Here is a 27,337-nt window from a genome sequence, read left to right on the forward strand (position 1 = left end):
GGCCCGAGCAGGGAACCTGCAAGGACCCAAGTGTAAATGAAATGATTTTTATTAGGGCCTGAGCAGGGAACCTGCGAGGACCCTATTGTTTTTCAAATGATTATTGTATTATTTAAGGACAACATAGCTCCTAGGCCCCTGGTAGGGTCTCCCAAGGCAAACAGGTCCTAGGTGACGGGTCAGACTAAGATCGGTTCACTCGCCCCTGATGGAAGCAAGAATACCAAGGACGTGCACGTCGCCCGGATTGGCGTCACCGGGGCCCCACCCTGGAGCCAGGCCTGGGGTTGGGGCTCGCAGGCGAGCGCCTGGTGGCCGGGTCTCTGCCCACGGGACCCGGCCGGGCGCAGCCCGAACGAGCAACGTGGGCCCGCCCTCCCTTGGGCTCACCACTCGCGGGAGGGTTCAGAAGGGGCCGGTGCAGAGGGATATGGGTGGCGGTCGTAGGCGGGGGCCCCGGCGGCCCAATCCCCGGATGGTGACTCTAGCCATGGGGACATGGAATGTCACCTCACTGGGGGGGAAAGAGCCTGAGCTGGTGCGGGAGTTTGAGCGGTACCGGCTAGAAATAGTCGGGCTCACCTCCACGCACAGCCTGGGCTCTGGAACCCAACTCCTTGAGAGAGGCTGGACTCTCTTCTACTCTGGAGTTGCCCGCGGCGTGTGAGAAATTTACATAGAATTCCTTTTGTTTATCAAATGTATTGTAAGGACAGGAAGGAGAGAGAGATTGTCACACTGCCTGAGGTGTCACATGAGCCACAGGAGGGGGCACATCCCCACATTGGAATGTATACATAGTTTAGATAAGATGACATTTACTGTCCCATCTGTTAGATCAAAGGGTCACTGTCCTGGGAAGACAGGACACACCAAAATATCAAAGAGTCCTTTATCTGTAAAGAAGATGTTTTATGACTGTTGTAAATGAAGGTAACCTCCTCTCTGTTCTGTACTTAAGGGGTAACAATTTAGAGTTCGTGAGAGAATGCTTTTGCCTTCTCTCCACGCTGCGTGTATTAAATGACATCTGATTCATACGCTGAGATCTGAAATTCTTCGGGGATTTAGCACTCTCTACTCAAAGGAGATTTTCCACGACATTTTGGCGACGAGGATGGGATGGACGCTTCGCTGACTGCCGCCTGCGCCTGAACTGAAGGAAACTGCCGGCAGGAAAAGTTCCACTCCGACAAACGGAGGATTGGATTCCACCTGAAATTCGGGCGCAGACGTGGCCAGCGGACGCTCCACAAATAAGTGAGTACAGCGTTTGAATCATTTGCTCAATTCTAAAAGCCTAGGTTGACTTTTGTAATACCTGTGTGGTTGAAAGTCATATTCCCCATGTAAAACCTGTGTGGTCGTGGGTGATAAAAACGTCAGTGTAACGAGACGTTCATTCCATAGCTGTGTGATTGGAATGTTTTTTAAGGTAAAGGGCTCAAGGAGGAGCACCTTTTTCTTTCCCTTGTAATACCTGTGTGGTTTTGGGTAAAAACGAGAAACCCTTGTAATTCCTGTGTGGTTTTGGGTGAAAAACGAAAAAAAAAAAAAAAAAAAAAAACTGAAACGCAGCGCAAGGCTGTTAGCACTTAACGAGTACAACAGGCGAAATGAATTGATTATTATACCTACGGTGTGAAGAAAATTTCAAGGGATTGTAGATTTTCAGATGCTACTTACTGATGAGTAGATATTAAATAGTGGTCGACCGAAAACCTGATAACAGGTAAAATAAGAAAATAATAGAATATAATATAATAATATGATCTTATGTGAGCTACTGTAATAATGATATGATACAGTATACAATTATACGAGGCCCCACTATGATAAAATGGGCGTATGAGTGATATAAATATACGAAATAAGTATAAAGAATAAACTTTGTTGTGACATTCAGTGACTATAGTATACAGATTGTATGCTATAAAAGGGTGCGTTGCTTGGAACGAATGTGTCATACAAACCACCTGGCTGAATAAGTTGCTCAAAGTTAGTGTGTGATTTGATGAGATCCGACCATACACAGTATGGAAAGATCAGTGTGATTGTGAAGTTTTTGTGTGAATGATAAGCCCATTGGAAGTTTAAGCAAACCTGTCCCAGTGAGTCATTAACATAACATTATGGGGAACAAAACGGGCAAATTAGAAATTCTAGATGACCCTCTTTCAGGTCCTGCTAAAATCATGGCAGAAAAATGGGGAAAAAATGTGGTTAAGGATGTTCCACTTTGGCACCATATAACTCAGGGGGTGTTTCCAATTAAAGGTACATTAAGCACAGAATGTTTAGAACGGTGTAGAGTTATGTTGGAAGAAAAGAAAAAGAAAGTAGGGAAGAAAGGTATTGACTGGCAAGCTTTCCAAAAATGGGAAAGAGAAGCAAAAATTAAAGAAGAAAAATCATTAGCAGGATTAATGATAAAACAGAAAGCAGAAGAAAAAGAAGAGGAAGAAGTAGAAGAAGAAGGTTCGTGTAAGAGTGAAAGGAATAAGAAACGTAGGGAAAGAGAAAGAAATCTGCCTCCTCCATATGCACTCTCCACCATTTCAGCCCGGCCATTAACACCTCCTTCAAAAGAGCGAGGCACTGCAGCCCCTGCAGCCAAGTCTACTCAGAGTGAGACAATAACAGTGGGAGGAGAAGATCACATATACCCTGACCTTTCAGCCCTCGCTCTGTCCCCTGTCACAGAACCAGCTAACTCTGCCTGTCCAAAAAAGACTTTCTCCCCAGTGACAACATCTTTTGACTACTGTTTGCGGAGTCAAGGGGACAAAAGAAATGTGCACCAGATGCCTATGATGATGTTCCCTAACCCCCAGCCACAACCAACGGGAGAGGGTGCACACGCCCACTGGGATCCAGAGGTGTTGGTATACAGACCATGGCAGCCAGATGAACTAAAGGAGGTTGCAGAGACATTACCAGACCCACAAAAAACCGGAGGTGAGAAATGGATTACAGCAATGCAACAATTATTGTCCATGTATGAACCTACCCTGAAAGAAGTGGAAGCAGTTTGTCGCAGGGCTTTCAAGCTCCGCTGGACCAACATCCGACCAACAGGATGGTCCACAAACCACCAGGTTAGAACCAGGGAATATACAGCCATGATGGGATCCCTATATGAGGCTGTGCGTACCATTTTTCCCCTGAGGGTGTGCTGGCCTGAAATCCACAACACTAAACAAAAGGAAGGTGAGTCTGCTGTTGACTATCGTACACGTATGGAAGTTGTCTTCGCAGCTCACTCTGGCATCGACACAGACAATGTAGCACACAGTGATCTGTTAAAGGCTGCTCTGATAAATGGTCTCCATCCGGCCCTGAAGAACCGTGTCATGGCTACCTGTGTGGGCTGGGAAACGGAGCCAATAACAACTGTGTGGACACACGTTCTGCACACAGAAAGAAACCAAACAGATTTGGATATTAGACAAACAAAGAAACTTCAATCTGCTCAGATGATGTATTACCAAAGAGGTAACCCGCAGGAACCAGGAGAAAAACAACAGTCCCATCAGCACAATGGTGGCATGAGGGGCAGAGGATGGAGGCGAGGGGGGCCACACAGATCATTTCAAAGAAGGTACGATGACACTGAAAAACGCAAGTGCTACAGATGTGAAGATTTTGGACATTTGTCACATGACTGTCCTACCCCCGACTCTTATCGAGGGGAGAGAAGAGAGTCGAGAGGACCCTGGCCACATGCTGACCATTATCAAGGAGAAAGAGAACAATCAAGGGGATCCTGGCCACATGCTCCACCGCAAGGACTCTCAGTTCAGGCCCCAGGATTCCCTTTGACGCAACCATAGGAAATGGAGGAGGCAGGTCAGAGCAGTGAGCAGCACGCAGACACGCACATACACTTAAATACACATAATAACACAGACAAACCAGTTGTAACGTACCAGCAATGTGTACAGTTAACACTAGACTCCAAAACACCCCCTAGTTTGACTCTTAAGGTACACGGTGTTAATGTAACATTCCTCGTAGACTCAGGAGCAGAGGTCTCTGTAATCCAATCTAAAATTCTCCCTAATGCCCCTAGAACAACTAAACTCCTAAAAACAATAGGAGCATCAGGTATTCCAGGATTTGAACCAATATCTGAACCACTAACAGTATGGTTTGGGGATTACAAAGGAGAACATCCTTTTCTCCTATCTGATGTATGCCCTGTTAATTTACTGGGCCGAGACCTCATGTGTGCTCTAAGCATTGAAGTACACTGTGACCCTGCAGGTATCAAAATGGCTTATACCCATTTTGCATTTCTAAAAGTGATTATCATTACTCTTGGGACCTCGTAAAACCTTGTGAGATAGATAAGCTATTGTGTATGATACCTCCAGTGTCAGAGCCCCCTGACTGTCTACAATGTGTGTTACATATTTCATCGGGTACTAGAAATTATACCTATGAAGAAATTTGGAATGAAGCACAAGAAAATGATACCATAAAAATAGAAAGGATCTTTGTGGGATCAGAGTTTGCAGCTGCATCTGTTTGCCTTTCTGAGTCTCAACAAAAGCTATTCATAACACTTGGCTGTGTGCCTTACATCCTTTTGACAAAAGGTTCTGACATTAACTGGATGACCAGAGGAATGTTGATTAAAACAGCTTCAGAGATTTCTGATTGGAAGGACAGACCGGATGGTAGCTTATATTCTGATTCACTAAAGATTGTTTCCTATCCAGTAAATATCATGACAGAGGTTGTTCGCACTGTTCACACACACACACCAGAAATACAACTTATGCCATTGACCACTGAACAGGAAGCAATACTTTCAACAGTGCCTGACAAATTATGGGCTAAAAACAAGTTTGATTTTGGAAACATAAAAGGCGCAAGTCCTGTAATTGTCTACTCAAAATCTACATTTAGACCCTGTAAAAGACAATACCCACTCAGCCCTGAAGCTGTTAAGGGCATTGCTCCTGTTTTTCAGTCTCTCATAGAAAAAGGTGCCGTTGTGGAATGCCCAAATTCACCATGTAACACCCCCATCCTTCCTGTAAAGAAACCAAATGGGGGGTGGAGACCAGTGCAAGACCTTAGAGTAATTAATGAAGCAGTTCAACACCCAGCCCCAACTGTACCAAATGTTACAACAATGATGTCACAGGTTCCAGCAAATACATGTTGGTTCACTGTCATTGATTTAGCAAATGCATATTTTAGCATTCCTGTCCATCCTGACTCACAGTTCTGGTTTGCTTTCACTTTCAATGGAAAAAGATATACTTGCCACAGGGTTTTGCCTCTAGTCCCACTCTTTTTGCTGCGGCTGTAGCTGAAAACCTGTCGCATTGGCGGCCACCATGTGGCAGTACACTGGTACAGTATTTTGACGACCTTTTAATCTGTTCTCAAACACAAAAAGATTGTCAAACTGACACAGTGTCTCTGCTCTGCTTCCTGGCAGAAAATGGTCATAAGGTATCAAAAGACAAGCTGCAGCTTGTTACACAATCAGTGCGTTACCTTGGCCATATCATAACACCAGAAGGTCGCAAATTGGGTCCAGACCGTATCCTAGCAATTTTGGATGTGCCAAAACCTCTAACGAAAAAACAGATGATGTCTTTCTTGGGTTTAGCAGGCTATTGCCGTCCATGGATTCGTGACTTTGCGGAGATCTCCCAACCCCTATATGAAATCACACATGGGGGTAAACATTTGGCCATGACTGACTTTTTGACTTGGACTACTGACGCAGAAAAAGCTTTCACTGACTTAAAACAAGCTTTATCAACTTCCCCTTGCCTTGGACTACCAGACACTACAAAAGTTTTCAATCTTTTTGTCTCTGAGCGTAATGGTTTTATGACAGCAGTTCTTACTCAGTTACATGGAGACAAACAACGACCAGTAGGATATTTTTCAAAAAGGATTTCCACAACAGAGAGAGGTATGGGCGCATGCCTCAGGGCTGTCGCTGCGGCTACTGAGGCAGTTCTGGCTACAGTTGACATTGTTGCTATGTGCCCTCTTACTGTACATGTTCCCCATGCTGTCCACTCTCTGATCTTGCAGGCAAAAACCGCCCATTTAACCCCAGCTAGATTGTTACACTGGCAAAATGTCTTGCTGACAATGGCTCATGTAACTTTAAAACGCTGTACTGTACTTAACCCATCCACATTGCTTCCGACAGCTCAAGATGGAGAACCACACGTCTGTCTGGAAGTTGTTGACACAGTGTCAAAACCAAGAGATGCACTCTTTGACACTCCCCTCATTAACCCTGACTATGTTTTCTTTGTAGATGGCTCTGCTATGAGAAATCCCACAGATGGGTCCCCTTGTGTCTCATATGCAGTATGTACTAACCATGCCATAGTTGAAAGTGCTAAACTTCCAAATAATCTGTCTGCTCAAGCAGCAGAATTATTTGCAATAACTCGTGCTTTCATTTTAGGAACCGGGAAACAAATCACAGTACATACTGACTCTCAATACGCATTCAATGTATGTCATGATTTCCATGCATTATGGAACAATCGAGGTTTTCTTACATCTACAGGAAAACCTATTGCTCACAGAAGTCTAATCATTAACCTTTTGTCTGCATTACTGCTGCCTGCGTCAGTAGCAGTATGCAAATGTAAAGCTCATACAGGTGCTAATGACCCAGTGTCACTAGGAAATGCAGCTGCGGATGCAGCTGCTAAAACAGCTGCTCTGTCACCTGTCTCCCCCACTCTACAAATGCCTTTGTCTGTCCAAAATGATGTTTTTTCCCTTAATGATGTCTCTCTGCTTCAAACAGGAGCTGATGCTGGAGAAAAAAACTCTATGGAAAAAGAAAAAGTGTATTGAACTCTCATCTGGCCTCTGGGTTGGCGAAAACGGCCTCCCAGTACTGCCAAAAGCCATATTCCCTTTTCTGGCAAAATTGACACATGGTCCTGACCATGTATCAAAAGGGGGGATGTTGGAAATTGTAAATAGATTGTGGCATGCGCCAGGGTTTTCAAGTTTTGCTGAAAATTTTTGTAAAAATTGTGTGATTTGTGCAACTTGCAATGTCGGCAGAGGTGCAGCAATGCCTCTGTCAGCCCATCCTAAACCTGAAGGTCCTTTTGAGCATTTAATGATGGACTTTATTGAACTCACTCCATGTAGGGGGTATAAATATTGTCTTGTTATTGTGGACATGTTTTCAAAATGGATTGAATGCTTTCCATGTAAACATGCAACTGCTATCTCAGTGGCAAAATCACTGTTGAGGGAAATAATTCCCCGTTGGGGTCTTCCTTCAAAATTGACAAGTGATAATGGATCACATTTTGTAAATAATGTTATTCAAAACATCTCCGAAAGCCTGCAAATAAACCTGAAAACACATTGTGCCTACCATCCAGCTAGTGGAGGTGCAGTGGAACGAGCAAACCAGACCCTAAAAACAAAACTAACTAAATTAATGACAGAAACAGATCTGTCATGGGTTGAGGTTTTACCACTTGCGTTGATGTTTATGAGAGGCCGCCCACATAGGACAACTGGACTGTCTCCTTATGAGATACTCACTGGCCGTCCTATGAGAATGACTAACACCCCATTCCCTCAAAACAGATTAACCCTCACCGGACTGGATGATGATATGATAAGCTATTGTTGTGCACTTAGCCATACCTTGAAGCTTATCTTCCCTAAGGTGAAAGCTGCCCTTCCAGAGCCTACGTTGGTGCAACTCCACAACATCCAGCCTGGAGACTGGATAGTGATAAAGGACTTGAGGAGGAAACACTGGAGTCAACCACGGTGGACAGGGCCACATCAAGTGTTACTAACAACACCCACTGCTGTCCGGATAGCTGAGAGGGATACCTGGATCCATGCATCCCAGTGCAAGCCTTTCCCGAGCCAGGCCGCCGAAGGAAGGACAACGACCTTACTTTCGGAGTGCTGAGAGGGGACACCGTTGGACGAAAATGATTGTGGTCTTCATCATTGTTTTGGTCACCACAATGGCCATTACCCAATCCTGGTTTTCAACGGAGCAAAGTTTCGACTACAAATGTCTTCATATATTCATATTTTTCACACCACCAACTGATTCACCTGCAGTCATCAATCACACTGATATCATCCATACTGATACTCAGACACCCCATCTCTTACAGAAGGGTAAAAATGGACTGTCTACGAGATCAGAAGAAGACACAGAAGAACCGATGCAGGATCAAACAATCCTGAAAGGACATAAACTAAAACTTGCCACAGAGCAGGTGATCAGGAAAAAAAGAGAACTGTTTGAAAAAAATGATTGGAAACCCTGGGGTTTTGATGCTGATGAACTACTTAATGATTATAATGAAAAAAATAGTTGGTACTCCTTTATCAGGTGGATGAAAGAGAGAATGTACAGTGCTAACATGACTGTTTTAGCCATTCAAAGTCCTCCAGCAAATTGGCATTCTCTTTTCCAACTTGAAGTAAAACACTGTCCTTGTCTAGATCCAGTAGTTAGTTTAGTCCAATATTATGCTAACCAACCAAAAATAGACAAAAACACACGGATGCATTGCAAGTTTTCCCACAAAGTATGGTATAATGCAAATAAGAAACTACATAATCATACAACGGATCAAACAAACGTGTATTTGTCTTGTATATCATGGTTCTGTGATCATATGCTCCCACAAACTATCCCTTCCAAATCTACTTATGCTGAATCAACTGAAATCCCTATAGACCAAAGTATTTCTCACCCTATTTGTGTATGTGCAAATGGTAATGGTCAATTTATGGGAGTGTCACATTGCCCAAATCCTGTTGCTAGCCTAACCACAAAAAATTCGAAAATTGGTGACACTAACATTACTTTCAGAAACGGAGAAACAGTGGTAATTAATAAATTTCTACAAGCTCCTGCACATAAAGGCATCCCACCGATTGGAAATTTTTATTGGTTGTGCGGAAATGAGGCATTCATCTTCCTACCTCCAGGATGGTCTGGATGTTGTTATTTTGTTAATCTCACCATTACAAATTTAGCATTACTTCCTATAAATTTGAGACAACAATTAGAGAATGGTCACATTCACAAACGCGAATTGGCACAGTTTTCTACCCTTGCAGCTTATCACTGGCGAATTTCTTTAGGTGAAAAATGGGGTCTTGGATTACTCCCATGGTATGGTGTAACATTCCTGGCTGATCACATCGATAATATAACTTATTCAATGTCTGCTTTCGCAAATGAAACAATAAAAGGGTTCAAATACCTAAATGCAAATGACAAATCCCACAGATTAACTCTGTTGAAACATGAGATGGCCCTTGATTATATTTTGGCAAAAACAGGAGGTCTATGCATGACACTAAATTTAACTGGAGAAGCATGTGTTACACTCATCCCTGATAATTCTGAAAATATTACAAGTGTAATCACAGCACTTGAAAAGATTTGCGATGCATTTAGTCCCTCTGAATCAGCAGGTTTTAGTTTCAACAAATGGTTAAACAACCACCTTGGCCCCTGGGGTGCTCTCATCATTCATGTTTTAATCCCTGTTTTGATTGTGTTTGGTATTGGTTTGTGTTTCTGTACTTGTGCACTAACATGTATGCGAGCCCTTATATATAGATGGATAAGTGGCGTTGTCGGAGGCGAAAAGACATTATATGTAAAAATACCAATCCACAATACTGAGCAAGATGTAAATTCAATGATGGAATGGGCCCCTGGAAACCCATATGATGATTCAACTGATTACTGATTACCTTGATGGAATATTTTCTTTTTGTGTGTTTTTATATTTTGTCGTTTTTTGTTTTTGTTATTCACAGTAGAAACTGACAGCTGTAAACATTTTGTAGCGTTTTAAAAAATTTTCTTTTCCTATTTTTGAAAACTTTCAATGTAATTTCTAAAAATGTTGTGTTGACACTTTTGTGTCAAAAGGGAGGAATGTGAGAAATTTACATAGAATTCCTTTTGTTTATCAAATGTATTGTAAGGACAGTAAGGAGAGAGAGATTGTCACACTGCCTGAGGTGTCACATGAGCCACAGGAGGGGGCACATCCCCACATTGGAATGTATACATAGTTTAGATAAGATGACATTTACTGTCCCATCTGTTAGATCAAAGGGTCACTGTCCTGGGAAGACAGGACACACCAAAATATCAAAGAGTCCTTTATCTGTAAAGAAGATGTTTTATGACTGTTGTAAATGAAGGTAACCTCCTCTCTGTTCTGTACTTAAGGGGTAACAATTTAGAGTTCGTGAGAGAATGCTTTTGCCTTCTCTCCACGCTGCGTGTATTAAATGACATCTGATTCATACGCTGAGATCTGAAATTCTTCGGAGATTTAGCACTCTCTACTCAAAGGAGATTTTCCACGACAGGCGAGAGGCGGCGAGCTGGTGTGGGCTTGCTTATAGCCCCCCAGCTCAGCCGCCATGTGTTGGAGTTCTCCCCGGTGAACGAGAGGGTCGTTTCCCTGCGCCTTCGGGTCGGGGATAGGACTCTCACCGTTGTCTCGGCTTATGGGCCGAACAGTGGTGCAGAGTACCCGGCCTTCTTGGAGTCCCTGGGAGGGGTACTGGAGAGTGCTCCAACCGGGGACTCCGTCGTTCTCCTGGGGGACTTCAACGCCCACGTGGGCGATGACAGTGTTACCTGGAGGGGTGTGATTGGGAGGAACGGCCTCCCCGATCTGAACCCGAGTGGTGTTTTGTTACTGGACTTCTGTGCTAGTCACAGTTTGTCCATAACGAACACCATGTTCAAGCATAAGGGTGTCCATATGTGCACGTGGCACCAGGACACCCTAGGCCGGAGTTCAATGATCGACTTTGTGGTCGTGTCATCTGACCTCCGGCCGTATGTCTTGGACACTCGGGTGAAGAGAGGGGCTGAGCTGTCAACTGATCACCACCTGGTGGTGAGTTGGATCTGCTGGCGGGGGAGGAAGCCGGACAGACCTGGCAGACCCAAACGTATCGTGAGGGTCTGCTGGGAATGTCTGGCAGAACCCTCTGCCAGGGAGATCTTTAACTCCCACCTCCGGGAGAGCTTTGACCAGATCCCGAGGGAGGCTGGGGACATTGAGTCCGAATGGACCATGTTCTCCACTTCCATTGTTGACGCGGCTGTCCGGAGCTGTGGCCGTAAGGTCTCCGGTGCCTGTCGCGGCGGCAATCCCCGAACCCGGTGGTGAAGAAGGAGTCCTTCCGAGCCTGGCTGGCCCGGGGGACTCCTGAGGCAGCTGACGGGTACCGACGGGTGCCAAGCGTGCGGCAGCACGGGCAGTCTCGGAAGCAAAAACTCGGGTCTGGGAAGAGTTCGGGGAGGCCATGGAGGAGGACTACCGGTCGGCCTCGAAGAAATTCTGGCAAACCATCCGGCGCCTCAGGAGGGGGAAGCAGTCCTCCACCAACACTGTTTACAGTGGAGGTGGGGAGCTGTTGACCTCGACTGGGGACATCGTCGGGTGGTGGAAGGAATACTTCGAGGATCTCCTCAATCCCACTGACACGCCTTCCATAGAGGAAGCAGAGGCTGGGGACTCAGAGGTTGACCCATCCATCACCCAAGCCGAAGTCACTGAGGTAGTCCGTAAGCTCCTCAGTGGCAAAGCACCGGGGGTGGATGAGATCCGCCCTGAGTACCTCAAGTCTATGGATGTTGTGGGGCTGTCTTGGCTGACACGTCTCTGCAGCCTCGCGTGGCAGTCGGGGACAGTGCCTCTGGACTGGCAGACCGGGGTGGTGGTCCCTCTATTTAAAAAGGGGGACCGGAGGGTGTGTTCCAACTATCGGGGGATCACACTCCTCAGCCTCCCCGGGAAAGTCTATTCCAGGGTACTGGAGAGGAGAATTCGGCCGATAGTCGAACCTCGGATCCAGGAGGAACAATGCAGTTTTCGTCCTGGCCGTGGAACACTGGACCAGCTCTATACCCTCCGCAGGGTGCTCGAGGGTTCATGGGAGTTTGCCCAACCAGTCCACATGTGTTTTGTGGACTTGGAGAAGGCATTCGACCGTGTCCCTCGTGGCATACTGTGGGGCCCTCTGTTAAGGGCCGTACGGTCCCTGTACTGCCGGAGCAGGAGCTTGGTTCGCATTGCCGGCAGTAAGTCAGACCTGTTCCCAGTGCATGTTGGACTCCGACAGGGCTGCCCTTTGTCACCGGTTCTGTTCATTACTTTTATGGACAGAATTTCTAGGCGCAGCCACGGGCCGGAGGGGATCTGGTTTGGGAGCCAATGGATCTCATCTCTGCTTTTCGCGGATGATGTGGTCTTGTTGGCTCCTTCGAGCCGGGACCTCCAGCATGTCCTGGGGCGGTTTGCAGCCGAGTGTGAAGCGGCTGGGATGAGAATCAGCACCTCCAAATCCGAGGCCATGGTTCTCGACCGGAAAAAGGTGGCCTGCTCCCTCCAGGTGGGAGGAGAGTTCCTGCCTCAAGTGGAGGAGTTTAAGTATCTTGGGGTCTTGTTCACGAGTGAGGGAAGGATAGAGCGTGAGATTGACAGACGGATCGGTGCAGCGGCCGCAGTAATGCGTTCTTTGTATTGGTCTGTCGTAGTGAAGAGAGAGCTGAGCCGAAAGGCGAAGCTCTCGATTTACCAGTCAATCTACGTTCCGACCCTCACCTATGGCCATGAACTTTGGGTCATGACCGAAAAAATAAGATCCCGGATACGAGCGGCCGAAATGAGTTTCCTCCGCGGGGTGGCAGGGCGCTCCCTTAGAGATAGGGTGAAGAGCTCTGTCACCCGGGAGGAGCTCAGAGTAGAGCCGCTGCTCCTCCACATCGAGAGGAGCCAGCTGAGGTGGCTCGGGCACCTGTTTCGGATGCCCCCGGGACGCCTCCCTCGGGAGGTTCCCTATTGTAATCGTAATGATTATTATTAGGGCCCGGGCAGGGAACCTGCGAGGACCCTATTGTAATCGTAATGATTATTAGGGCCCGAGCAGGGAACCTGCGAGGACCCTATTGTTTTTCAAATGATTATTATATTATTTAAGGACCCTATTGTTTTTCAAATGATTATTAGGGCCCGAGCAGGGAACCTGCGAGGTCACTATTGTAATCGTAACGATTATTAGGGCCTGAGCAGGGAACCTCCAAGGACCCTATTGTTTTTCAAATAATCATTATGAGGGCCCGAGCAGGGAACCTGCAAGGACCCTATTGTAATTGAAATGATTTTTATTATTATTATCAGGGCCTGAGCAGGGAACCTGCAAGGACCCTATTGTTTTTCAAATGATTGTTAGGGCCCGAGCAGGGAACCTGCAAGGACCCTATTGTAATTGAAATGATTATTATCATTAGGGCCCGAGCAGGGAACCTGCAAGGACCCTATTGTTTTTCAAATGATTATCATTAGGGCCCAAGCAGGGTACCTGCAAGGACCCTATTGTAACTGAAATGATTTTTATCAGGGCTCGAGCAGGGAACCTGCAAGGACCCTATTGTAATTGAAATGATTTTTATTATTAGGGCCCGAGCAGGGAACCTGCAAGGACCCTATGGTTTTTCAAATGATTATTATTAGGGCCCGAGCAGGGAACCTGCGAGGACCCTATTGTAATCGTAATGATTATTAGGGCCCGAGCAGGGAACCTGCAAGGACCCTATTGTTTTTCAAATGATTATTAATATTTTTCTTCTCACAAAATTATCGCATTTTTCACTGCCTGAACATACCCCAAAACTCACCAAACTTGGAATATAGGTCACACCTGGCGAAAAATGTTATAATCTATTGTCGTCCTGAATTTCCACCACTAGGTGGCGATGTTATTAAAGAAAGTGCGTTTTGGCTAATAACTCCCATATACTTTGTTGCACATTCAAAAACCTTATATCCATGTGTTCAGTGAATTGTGCTGAATCTCGTGGTATAGGCCACGCCCATTTCCGTTTTTTTTCGCTACGTCGCAAAATGTCGAAAACCTACTTTTTCGAACTCCTCCAAGGCGATTTCACCGATTTGCACGAAACTGGGCACACAGCATCTGTGGACCCTCCTGACAAAAATTTACTCAGGGATTTTAATTAAAACAAATAATTTTAAAGTTATTAAATAACAACTTCCTGCAGATTTGGTTCAAAACAGGAAGTGTTGGATATTTCCACAGTGGTCAGGTCTAATGATATGAAACTCAGGATACTATTTTCCCATGAGCCCCTGAGACCCTGTGCAAAATTTCAGGCGCTGACCACAAGGTGGCACTCTTTAAATTGATGTATTTTATATCTCCACAACGGTCCGTCGGATTAAGACGAAACTTGGTACATTTATTGTCAGTGCCCTCCTGAGGACATCAAACGAAGTGTTTACCGATCCTCCACTAGGTGGCGCTCTGGTGTCAGTTTAACTGTATATTTGGCCCTGTGCCCACACCATAACACTTATGGAAATGAAATTCATAGAGGTGCTATAGAATGGCCCCTGTGACTCACACACCAAAAATGACCAGCAGGTGGCGCTATTTACAATGCAAAAGCCTTTTTCGCTCATAACTCCCACTTAATATGGTGCACATTATTAAACCTCATACCTTACTGTTCCCTGAATGCAGCTGAATTGTTTGGTGTATGCCACGCCCACTTTTGCAGTATTTTTCCATTCGCAAAATTGTAAACAATGAAAAACGTACTTTTTCAAAGTCCTCCTAGATGATTTGACCAATTTGCACCAAACTTCGCATGTAGCATCTGTGGACCCTCCTGACAAAAAGTTATCAAAATAATTTTGATAGTCCATAAACTGCCCGAAATATAAAATGACAAATTCCTGCATATTGTGTTGAAAACAGACAATCTTGCATATCTTTACAAAATGCTGTCTGATTATCACATAAATGTTCATCATTGTGTTGTATGGCCTGATGAGGATTTGTGTAAAATTTGGTGCAAATCGGCCAATAGATGGCGCTCTGGTCGCAGTCTAATTAGTGTCAATGGGATTAAATGGGGAAATCTTCAAGTCCTCTTCAAAACTCATCGACCTTCAACCTCTCCCTGTCCCTCATACTTTGAAGTAGACACACCATTTTAACTTTTAAAGACTCAGAAGACCTCAAACTATTTGTTATGTATTCAGTTTTGAAAAATCTTGTACGGTTTTCAAATCATCACAGTTTTAGTTTGAAAGACTTTCAGGCCGGCTTCTGATTTTATAATGGGTGTGTATTGCGTGAGCTACAGTGCGTGACATCATCGCTACAGTGGAGAGCAGACGGACGACATGGACAATACATACATAGAAATGTAGGAAATCTTGTTGGCTTTCAGCTGATGGTCTTATTTCAGAGGTAGGACTTACACTTTTGGCTGCTAAAGCCCCAGAGGGAAAAACACAACAGCAACTCCCCCATGAGCTGCAATTTCTTCCTCTTCAGCTTTTATCATGCAGCAGGTGACATCTCCCATCCCATCAGTTAATCAGTTTTTCTCTGACCTGGCTGGATTCTCTGGATTTTTTTCAAGATCTCCCAAGAGAACCAGTGTGCGTGACAGAGTGGTGGCACACAGACTCCCAAGAGCAAACAGAGTAAGATGGAACTTCCATATCTGTGCAGTGAACAGTGTTTTAGCACAAAGGTGACATCATCCAGTGTTTTGAAACAATTAGCTGAGTTTGAGCCTACCACTGTGCGAGAAGCTGGAAGGTTTGTGAGGCTACTGGAGGATGATGCTTTCAGCTTCTTCCTGAAACTATTTCATTGCATCATGCCTCGTGTGCACATTCTCTTCAGCCAGCTCCAGAGGCAGACCATCGACTCAGTCTTTGTCCGGGGACTCATGCAGCAGTTCACACAGTTTTTCTGACTTCAGCTTACATCATTTAACACCGGCAATAGCAGGCCACCGAATTATAAAGCAACGACTTCCTCAGCGGAAGGTGTTGCTTGAGCATGCCCCAATGGCAGCATGCATCGACGGCAGCATGCCCCGACGCGCATGGACTGCGAGGGCCCGTTCATCGCTGCTTGCATCTTTAATTCCAAATTGGGTTTTCAGCTACATGCTAATGGCATTTATAGCGCCCCCTATGCGTTGAGCTCAACATGCTTTGGTAGGCAGATTCCCAACTCTGTTGTGAACCTACCCACCAGGTTTTGTGATGATAGGGCAAAGGATGTGGGAGTGATGGCCAATAATTTCTAAGCTCAGCCCATCGCGAAAATACATTCGTCCGTGGCTGCCATGTTTTTTGACCAATCTAGCTCATTTATAAAGGAAATTTGTCTTTTCGTCCCCCAAAGCCACTTAAGCAGGATTTACCCTTAGATTGCTCACATCATGCCTCTGGTCCAGTCATCCCCTGCATCACTTGTCAGAAGGAAGCTCCCTTTTCAGAGATTAAGATGCACAGATTAAGCTGCAATGGGTATGTACTTCATAAAGAAATGCAAGTGTAGCATATTCATTTTTCTTTTGGGAAAATTGTGCACACAAATAAAGGAGTATGACCATAATTTAAATTTTGTTAACTTGAAGGACACCCATGCAGGAATCAGAAAGAGAACAAGAGGGAGGCCAAAGTGAAGAAAATGATAGAGAGAGAGCCCAAATTCGTGACAGTGTTACAGTGAGGCCTGAAACATCAGCTGAGAGTGCAGAAGTACCAGCAGTGATTGAAAACGAGGAGTTGGATCACAAAGAAACAGACAATGGTTTGTCACAACAGGGTTGCTATAAGATCGTGTGTAACATAAACTCAGCCAACAGAAAAATAACAACTGCAAGATATAATTAGATAATATAATTCCACACAACAACATGCAACTGGGTTATATATTATAACTGTGAAAAACATTTTGTTTTTGTTCAGAATGAAGATGAATGTAAGGGACTCTGAAGAGGACAGAGAACGGGAACTTCTCTTATTCTATAAACAGCAGCAAGAATGGGCCTGTCCACTTCACTGTACCCTTGTTGGTAAGTAATATACATTTTGTAATATTAATGTGTCAGTAAAGAATGGGGAATGGGATCCAAAAAAAATATTTAATTGATGTCCACAAATGAAATGCACAATATTCTCCTGTTATCTGGAATAGTCAATATTAAGGATTATATTCTAGAATTACAGCCAATATAATATTGACTTGATATTATTTTTTTTCCCTTGCTTGTTAAATGTTACCTAATCCAGCTATCTGTATTAGTCAGCCGCCATTTTTCCACTGTTATTATCAATATTTTATTTCAGGTGATGTTGCAATCGGAGAGGGGGTGATGCGGTCCTTTATGACAACTGTAATATCCAAACTCCAGTTTGGATTCAGTCTCGATCTTGGTAAGTCTTTTACTATTTTGAGGGTTAATATGATGTTAGTTTTAAATGTATTTCAGTGGTTAATTGTTGTGACTTTATACCCTGCTCTCTTGGTACTTTACAGGAGGAATGGGCTGAACACTGCTATTGGAGGGTGAACCTGACCATCTTGTCCCAGCAGCATCAGAGGTGCTTATTGAAAGCGACCTCTTCCGTGTTGCAGGAAGGATGTTGGCCCACAGCTTTCTGCACGACAGCCCCCGTGTCACAGGATTAAGTCCTGCTGTAATACATGTACTGGTCAATGGGGACCCTGTGTCATGATTCCATCATGGCAGCCCTGCTTTTTCCCTTGTGTGTGTTTTGTGTCCCTGTCTGTATTATTCCTCCTGTGTCTCTCCCCCTGTCTGTGCTGTGTGTGTGCATGTGGGCCTGGCTTCTTTTCCACAGGCAGCGCCAGGTGAATTCACTCCAGAAGTCAACCATAAAGCCACTGGTTTTCCTCCTGCTCATCGCCAGATCGTTTCGTCAGTCAACGTGGTAGAATCCTGGCTCCTTTGTATTTTTGCCTTTGTACTCTGTGCTTAGCTTGTGAAGCTAATCCTCTTGTGTTTTTGCAACCCCGCTTTAGATTGCTTTGCTTGCTGTGCAGTCTCGAGCCTTTTTTCCTCCCTGCCTGCCAGTGGACCTGCCTGCCTGCTACCAGCTCCCCTGTGCTCTCACTCTGCACCACCATTGTCCTACAACGGACCTCACCTCACGACACCTTCATCCACGCATTCACCGGTGACCTCTCCTACCACGTCAGGATCCTGGGACTTCGCACCACCCCTCCACCTCGCACCTATTTTTGCACCTTTTTGAAAATTAAAGACTGTTTGTTGCACTGTTAACCAGAGTCGAGTCGTGCATTTGGGTCCTGATCCAACACAAACCGTAACAGAATGATCTGGCAATGTTGGACCCAGCCGACTCGAACTCTGGTTCAGATGTATCTAACCTGAGACATGCTGTGTCCTCCCAAGGGGTTATGCTTGGACATCACGACCAGACGCTAAGTGGGATAATGGATTCCCTCACCAACCTGACTACCGGCCTTGCTCGAGTGGAAAGTCAACTCCAGTCTAATAACCCACCCGTGTCTAATCTCTCTCCAGCAGTACCAGTGGGCACCTTTCACCCCCGCGAGCCGTTCGTTCCTGCCCCTGAATGTTACGACGGAAACCTAGGTAGCTGTAAGTCATTTCTTTTCCAGTGCTCCTTAGTTTTTGAATTACAGCCATTGACTTATGGTACCGACAGAGCCAATTTGGCGTACGTTCTGGGTTTACTCACGGGGAGGGCTAGAGCCTGGGGAACAGCGTTTTGGCATAACCCACTTACCGTCAGCGCTACCTTTGATCAGTTTTCTACCGAGATGATGTCCGTGTTTGATCATCCCATCTCCAGCCATGATGCTAGCAACCAATTGTTCAGTTTACGCCAGGGCTCCTTAAGTGCAGCTAATTATTCAGTGGAGTTTCGCACTCTGGCAGCAGAGCTCGGGTGGGATGACGGTGCTCTTTTAAAAGGGCTTTATGAAGCCGTTAAAGATTGCTTAGTGGGTAGAGCAGAGACTGAGGACTTGCAGGAGCTAATTGCATTAGCCATTAAGGTAGACAATAGGCTAAGGGAGAGATGCAGAGAGAAAGGACAGGCCGCTTTTTCTCCTGGTACTGCTGCTTCTTTTAAGACTACTACATCCCCTGCTCCTTTTGGACTGCCTGAATACCACTCTGCTAATGACAACCTGGCTGCTGCAACCACAAGACAGGAGGAACCCATGCAACTGGGTCGACATCGGCTGACACCAGCAGAGCGCAGTCGGTGATTCAAGGAAGGGTTGTGTATCTACTGTGGACAATCTGGACATCAGCTCGCTACCTGCCCTCAAAGGTTAAACTCCAATCCCTGCCAGTCGCAGTCGGGGTTCTGGTGAGTAACACTGTGGTTCCCATGTTACCCCGTAGACGCATCAATCTCGATGCTAGCATCTTGCTAAACGGTAAGACTTTGAGACTAGAGGCCCTCGTTGACTCTGGATCTGACTCCAATCTACTTGATTCTCAGTTTGTTGACCAAGCCTGAATTAAATTCTCCTCCATTGACACACCCTTGGTTGTTAACACTCTTAATGGCGATCTTTTGGCTCATATCACTCACCAAACAGAACCATTATCACTATTAGCTAGCTGGTAACCATCGTGAACAGATATCATTTCACGTCATGTCATTGTCTCATGCTCCTCTAGTACTAGGGTTACCCTGGCTTCAAAAACATAATCCGGTGATTGACTGGGCAGCCGAGAGAATCACTAGTTTGAGTTCTTTCTGTCACTCTTGTCTCAAGTCAGCTCTCTCCCCATGTCCGACAAAACCCAGTGCAGCACCATCAGAGCCCCCTGATCTGTCTTCTGTACCTCCTGAATACCACGACCTTGCTGAAGTGTTCAGCAAGCAGCGGGCTCTCTCTTTACCACCCCACAGACCCTACGACTGCGCCATTGAGATATTGCCGGGAGCTCCACTTCCCACCAGCAGACTCTACAACCTCTCGGCACCTGAACGTGAGAGCATGGAGACCTACATTACAGACTCTTTGAACTCAGGTATCATTCGCCCTTCTTCATCTCCTCTTGGTGCTGGTTTCTTTTTCGTGGGGAAAAAATTGCTTAACATTTGAAGCAGCCAACATATATTTACACTCAATGATCTTCTCACACCTCGGCTATTGTGTAACTGCATGGTCGCAGGCCAGTCTTTCGGTAATCAAACCTCTGGAGAGACTCTATAATCATGCATTAAAGATCTTAGGCAAGAGGCCGATGAGATCTCATCTCTGCGATGTTCTGCGGGACCTGAACATGCTCAGCTTTGATAATTATATAGCCTCATCCAACATTAACTTAATCTACAAATGCTTGCATGATCAAGCCCCTCAGGTTCTCTGTGACCTGGTTCAACCGATGCAGGCTGTAGGGCGGTCAACGAGAAGAGCCGCTGCAGGGAACTGTAGGGTACCTCACCGTAAAACCTCCTTTGGCCAGTCATCATTCCTTATTAAGGGAGTTAATATATGGAATAGTCTGGGCAGTTCAGGAGCAAAATGAAGGAATTCCTAAAAGACAATCAAGTTTGTAGCCACATATAGGGAAATGTGGGTGTATTTTGTGAGTGGGTGTGTTTGTGTGTGTGTGTGTGTGTGTGTGTGTATGTGTGTGTGTGTGTGGGGGGGGGGGGGGGGGGGGGACTGTGAATTGTATGTGTGTGCGTGAATATGTGTACGTGTATGTACCTGCATCATGTTAGTTAATTTCTAGGCCAAGATTCAGGGAAAAATAGGCCAATATGTTATCATGTTATTTAATATATTCTATGGATGAACGGAGGGATGGATGAATGGATAGGAAGATATTGTTTATGAATTGATGGATGGATGGTTGAGTGGAGGGTTGGATGAATGGATAAGATGTTTTTTTTTTTTTTTTTTTAAAAACAAAAAAAAACAAAAACAGGTTTTTGTATATTATTTTAAAGGCCCCTCTAGGGACGGGCATTGGAAATTAGCTAAGGCTATAAATGCTATGATGCTTTCTGTTGGATTGTTGTACAACCCACATGATCGGTATCTGTCCCTATCACATAAACCATATAAAAAAAAAAATAAAAATAAAAAAAAAAGGATAAGACTCTGAGACCCTGTATCGACTTTCGTGGTTTGAACAATATTACCATTAAAAACAAATACCCGTTACCACTCAAACTCTGGCTTTGAACCCCTTCATGGCGCTACTATTTTTACTAAGCTGGACCTGCGAAACGCTTATCACCTGGTGCGGATAAAGGATGGAGATGAGTGGAAGACGGCCTTCAACACCCCTTTAGGACATTTCGAGTATCTGGTGATGCCGTTTGGACTTACGAATGCACCGGCCATTTTCCAAGCCATGGTTAATGACGTGCTGAGAGACTTTCTAAATCATTCTGTGTTTGTCTATCTTGATGACATTTTGATTTTCTCCCACAACCTCGAGGAGCACATTGTTCATGTGCGGTAGGTTCTTCAGAGGTTGTGGGAGAATAAACTGTTTGTAAAGGGTGAAAAGTGTGAGTTTCATGTCCCCTCTGTTTCCTTCCTGGGTTACATCCTGGAGAAAGGGCAGGTGAGGACAGATCCTGCCAAGGTCCAGGCAGTGACTACTTGGCCTCCACCCCAGTCACGCAAGCAACTCCAGAGGTTCCTGGGCTTCGCAAATTTCTATCGGCAATTCATCAGGAATTACAGTCAGGTGGTTGCTCCGCTAACTAAACTCACATCCCTATCTGTGCCTTTTGTTTGGTCTCCTGCGGCCGAGGAGGCTTTTCTAGAACTCAAGCGATGCTTCTCCTCAGTGCACGTCCTGGTCCAGCTGGATCCTGACCGCCAGTTTGTGGTGGAGGTCGATGCATCGGACATTGGTGTCGGCGCTGTACTTTCACAAAGAGCCGCAGGTGATAACAAACTCCACCCCTGTGCATTCTTTTCTAAGAAGCTGTCGCCTGCGGAACAAAATTACGATGTGGGGAACCGAGAGCTTCTAGCAGTCAAACTGGCACTTGAGGAGTGGAGACACTGGTTGGAGGGGACGGACGCACCCTTTACGGTATGGACTGACCATAAAAATTTGGGAATGTTAAGCCGGACACCTTATTTCGACAGTTTCAAGATGGCAGAGACAGTCCAGCCCCAGACACTATTCTCCCCGCTTCCTGCCTGATCGGCTCCCTGACTTGGGAGATTGAGTCGTTGGTTAAAACAGCTCTGCACACTAACCCTGATCCTGGTGATGGTCCCGGGGTCGCTTGTTTGTTCCTGTTTCTGTCCGCCCTCAGGTCCTCCAGTGGAGCCACTCGTCCCGGTTTGCCTGCCATCCTGGTTCGTCTCGCACCTTGTCCCTGCTTCAACACCACTTCTGGCGGCCCACCATGGCTGCCGATACTCGTGAGTATGTCAAGGCCTGTACCGTGTGCGCCCGTGGGAAGTAGACTCATCGACCACCAGCAGGTCTCCTCCACCCGCTCCCAGTGCCTGGACGTCCTTGGTCACATATCACGGTGGACTTTGTAACCGGACTGCCATTGTCTCAAGGTAATGATACCATTCTTACCATCGTTGATCGCTTCTCCAAAGCAGTACATTTTGTGGCCTTGCCTAAACTTCCCTCAGCTACAGAAACTGCTGAACTGTTGGTGAACCATGTGTTCCAGGTCCATGGGATTCCTTCAGACATCGTGTCAGAGGCCCCCAGTTCACATCAAAAGTATGGAAGGAGTTTTGCCGGGCACTGGGAGCAACGGTGAGCTTGTCTTCGGGATACCACCCACAGTCTAATGGCCAGACGGAGAGAGCCAACCAAGATCTGGAGACGGCGCTGCACTGCATCTGTGCTCGGGACCCTGCCTCCTGGAGTACTCATCTTGCCTGGGTGGAGTACTCACACAATTCACTGACTTCTGCAGCCATGGGTATGACGCCTTTTGAAGCCTCTGTAGGTTACTTACCTCCTCTGTTCCCTTCCCAAGAGCAGGAGATCGCCATACCATCGGTCCAGCTAAACCTCCGAAGGATCCGCAGAATCTGGAGAGAGACCAAGGCTGCTCTACTGCGCACCCAGGATCAGAATCGGAGGTTGGCGGACCGGCGGCGTACTCCTGCTCCCGAATACAAACCGGGACAGAAGGTTTGGTTAAGTGCTAAGGACATTCCCCTCAGTGTGACTTCCAAAAAGATTAATTGGCCCTTTTGAAATTGTGTCCATTGTCAATCCTTCTGCTGTCCGCCTCAAGCTCCCTGCATCACTGAAGATTAATCCCACCTTCCATGTTTCCCAGCTAAAACCTGTTTCCACCAGTACTCTGTGCCCTCCTGCCATCGCCCCACCATCCCCCCGGCTCATCGATGGACACCCAGCCTTCACGGTCAGTCGCATCCTGGATGTGCGTCGCAGGGGGCGTGGATACAATATCTTGCTGACTGGGAGGGATACGGCCCCGAGGAGAGGAGTTGGATTTCCCGGGGGCTCATCTTGGACCCCTCTCTTCTCACTGACTTCTATCGGACACATCCAAACAAACCTGGTAGACCATCTGGAGTCGGTCATTGAGGGGGGGTACTGTCATGATTCCATCATGGCAGCCCTGCTTTTTCCCTTGTGTGTGTTTTGTGTCCCTGTCTGTATTATTCCTCCTGTGTCTCTCCCCCTGTCTGTGCTGTGTGTGTGCATGTGGGCGTGGCTTCTTTTCCACAGGCAGCGCCAGGTGAATTCACTCCACAAATCAAGTCTCCCATAAAGCCACTGGTTTCCCTCCTGCTCATCGCCAGATTGTTTCGTCAGTCAATGTGGTTGTTAGAATCCTGGCTCCTTTGTATTTTTGCCTTTGTGCTCCGTGCTGAGCTTGTGAAGCTAATCCTCTTGTGTTCTTGCAACCCCGCTTTAGATTGCTGTGCTTGCTGTGCAGTCTCGAGCTTTGCTTCCTCCCTGCCTGCCAGTGGACCTGCCTGCTACCAGCTCCCCTGTGCTCTCACTCTGCACCGCCATTGTCCTACAATGGACCTCACGTCACGACACCTTCATCCACGCGCTCACCGGTGACTTCCCCTACCATGTCAGGATCCTGGGACTTCGCATCACCCCTCCACCTTGCACCTATTTTTGCACCTTTTTGAACATTAAAGACTGTTTGTTGCACTGTTAACCAGAGTCGAGTCGTGCATTTGGGTCCTGATCCAACACAAACCGTAACAAGCAGCATACATTATTCTAAAATGTATACATGTCTTAAGGGTTGATATATTCTGTACTAGAGTTTGAATGGATGTACTTTATGAACATTTTTTCTGCTGTGCCAACTTTTGTAAAATTGGGGTTGAGGATTTGGTTTGTAATATGGGTCTGGTCTGTCTCTTAGGTCATTGGGAAGGACCATGCGCCAAATTAAACAGTTGAGAAAGGGACTGAAAGATGTGATGGTATGGCCCCTGCTGACATCTAGGCAAGATGTTGTCCCACTTCTTTTGCCCAAAATAGCTGAAATGCAGTTCACACCACAGGTAAGTCAGTAATTTAGTTATATTTGTGGCTTTATTTAATGTATTTTCAATGACTAAGCTGATTATTTTTCCATTTACCAAGAATGTGATCTGAATATTCTTTCACCAAAATAAGTTCTCCTTTTTTAAAATGATTACATTGATGTGTTAAGATGCTCCTAGAAAAAAATCACATGGCCGGTTGAGAACAGATGAAGACTTTGACATAGAATCCACGTGCCGCATCACTGGCTTTCTAATGATGTTCATTGAAACAGGTATAAACACCTTATTTGGCTAATGTATTGCTCTCTTAACAAATGCTTCTATGTCTCACGGATAGATATGATCAACTAAAGTTAACTAAATGTTGTCTTAAATCCATGTTGTGACTTTTAACTTCATCAGGCACACTGGCCCAGCTGCTGACATTCTGGGTTGATCTGGGAGAGGCTTCCTCCTTAACTGAAAGTGGAGATTTCTGGTGGAACCCTTCCTAAGTCCTCCACATGCTTTGAAACACTAAAGCTGCCAGCTCATTTCAAAACCGACAAGCACTTGTCCCTGCCATAAATAGTGCACAGACTGGATTTGGACTTGTTTTAGTTGTTTTTCAGACAGATGTCATTGGATGCACTGTTCAGTAGGTGTTCAAGTTTAGTGTCTTTTAAAACATTTAACATACTGTGCAGTAGTTTACATTTATTCATTTTTTTTGTTCAACACATTTTTTTCCATTAACTGAAACCAAACAGTAGTGCATCTTTCTGCATTAACAGTATGACATTCATGCTGTTCATTCTGTGGCCAAAAATGAGACAGGAAGAAAAAGGGGGGTGTTAAAGTTCAGGAAGTAGTTTAGCTGTGCATAAACTCTCATTTATGAGCTCATAACAGTTTTTATTGTAGAGCTTCAAAGTAAAACGGCTTTTTTTCTTAAGGAAAGCAAACTTTTTCAGTTTATGCTTGCTTGTTCTAAGATGCTTAATAAAAGCATGGGTTGCAAATAAAAGCGTCAGTCTGCTATGATTCTTGATACAACCTGCACAGTCTCTACATATAATTCAAGTGCATCAGTTACAGAAACTCCTGGAGCTGGCAAAATGGCAACCTCCTCATCTGAGAGCTCACGGGCCAGCTGAACCTCAGGGACTGACACAGTGCCTCCAAGTCTGTGAGGTCCGTTCCAGTCGATCCTATAGTCTTCATAAACATGAATGGATGACAAGCATGATCAATCTTCTATATGTTGCCTATTCAGTTTTGTATAATAGTACAGTTACGCATAGTATGCACCATAGAAACTACAGCTCAGAGGTTGATCTTTGAAAGCTCAGGACACTTTGAAGCAGAGGAGGCTCGTCCATAGAGGCAGAGGAGGTTGGTCCTCTATTTTTGAGAGGCAAGAGGAAGATAAAAAATTTTTTTAAGAAAGAATAACAGGTTGAAATAAATCATTACCAAATCTCAGTATCATTTATAAAATATTATATATATATTATATCATAAAAAAAAGTTTCTTCTTTGGAAGAAAATCCACTTGAAAGGTTCAACAGCAACAGCTGCAGACGGAGGAGACAGAGCAGTCTGTGAGAGGAGCAGGGAGCAGGAAGGTGGGGGCTAGAGGAGGACGGAGGGCTTCTGTCCTCTGTGGGAGGGATCTCCTTCCATTCACTCAATGGGCGCGTTCAAGTTGACCTCCTGCTGCCTGATCACATCAGCGAGATCTGCTGGCGACAGCAGGGGCGGGGATACAAACGCTGCTATGAAGTCAGACACTCTCTCTTCCCGTAGACGTGACGTGACCTGGCTGAGGTTGCGGTGTTTGCCTTCTTCGTCGGCGAAGAAGTGGGGGAAATTGAAATTCCATTAATGTTTGATTACAAACAACAACGACTGCGATCAGTTTTCTTACCTGATGCTATGGGAACTTTGCTGGCCTTTTTCTCATATTAATCTCCTTCAGAAATTATTCAATCTGAGATGTTCAAAATATTAGTCAACCAAAACATTTGGGCTGAGGGAATAGAGCAGTGGAACTGCTGCTGTGTTGCATGCAGACGACCGGGGATCAAGACCCGTGTCAAGCCTGTATTTTTGCAGAGGATGTGTTCATCTGATTACTTGTATTTATATATATATATATATATATGTATTTATATATATATATATATATATATATATATATATATATATATTTATATATATATAGTATATATCGATATATATATATAATATAGATATATATATATATAGATATAGATATATATATATATATATATATATATATATATATATATATATATATATACTTATCTGAAAGTATTTGATATTTGAGTAGAAAAGAGGCAGAGGCCTTATGGATATGGAAATTCATCGAAACACACGTCAGATACGTCAGCGTAGATGAGAGCCAATTCGGGCAAAGTCCTGACGTCATGAAGGTGGGTCTGGGGTCGCGCAGTACCTGGAGAGCAACTGCGCGAATGCTCTGCAGCAGCCTCGCTCCCGCGATAACTTAAGGTCATGTGACATCAGATGCGGAGCAGAAACCACTCCCATCCAGGTCATCGTGGACACATTTTAACCAGCATGCATCACGATTTATGCAGCGCTGCGCTGCGCAGCACTGCGTGATCTTGAACTCGCCTAATGCATTGAGGATTTTTCATGCTGATCTATGATTGGCTAAGACACGCAAAATGACGCGCTAAGGGAGGACGTCCTCCCTTACCAATCAGCAACCAGAATACAAGATTGACAGCAGGTTGGTCCAATAACAGTTCCCAAATTTCATTCTCAACCGTAAACAGAAAATACTTCTATGTATTTTACAGCTTTCACTACCAGCCATGCTCAGACAAGAAATATAGAGTTTTCAGAGATATTGGAATCGGTTTCAAAGGAAATATAAGCACATTTCTGAAAGAAAAAAAACTTC

At 45.2% G+C, this 27,337-nt stretch overlaps 2 protein-coding genes across 2 annotated transcripts in view; both read left to right on the forward strand.

The window, feature by feature from the left end:
- enc2 (ectodermal-neural cortex 2) overlaps positions 1 to 22,528 on the forward strand; it is a 160,606-nt gene extending 138,078 nt beyond the window's left edge. Inside the window, exons 9-13 of the transcript XR_003984822.1 lie at positions 16,842 to 16,948; positions 17,223 to 17,309; positions 17,413 to 17,828; positions 17,920 to 19,936; positions 21,482 to 22,528. The gene's annotated coding sequence lies outside the window, so the exon portion shown is untranslated. The remainder of the gene's footprint in view (positions 1 to 16,841; positions 16,949 to 17,222; positions 17,310 to 17,412; positions 17,829 to 17,919; positions 19,937 to 21,481) is intronic.
- Positions 18,706 to 25,799, forward strand: LOC115586588 (uncharacterized). The gene is made up of 10 exons (XM_030425736.1): positions 18,706 to 18,833; positions 19,710 to 19,936; positions 21,720 to 21,970; positions 22,200 to 22,308; positions 22,575 to 22,792; positions 22,895 to 23,047; positions 23,199 to 23,444; positions 23,805 to 24,417; positions 24,570 to 24,674; positions 24,805 to 25,799. Exons 1-8 carry the CDS (start codon positions 18,706 to 18,708, stop codon positions 24,060 to 24,062), a joined length of 1,590 nt encoding a protein of 529 aa, XP_030281596.1. The 3' UTR covers positions 24,063 to 24,417; positions 24,570 to 24,674; positions 24,805 to 25,799.
- The last annotated feature ends 1,538 nt before the right edge of the window (positions 25,800 to 27,337 follow it).

The sequence above is a fragment of the Sparus aurata genome, chromosome 8 (assembly GCF_900880675.1).
Source record: "Sparus aurata chromosome 8, fSpaAur1.1, whole genome shotgun sequence".
NCBI lineage: Eukaryota > Metazoa > Chordata > Actinopteri > Spariformes > Sparidae > Sparus > Sparus aurata.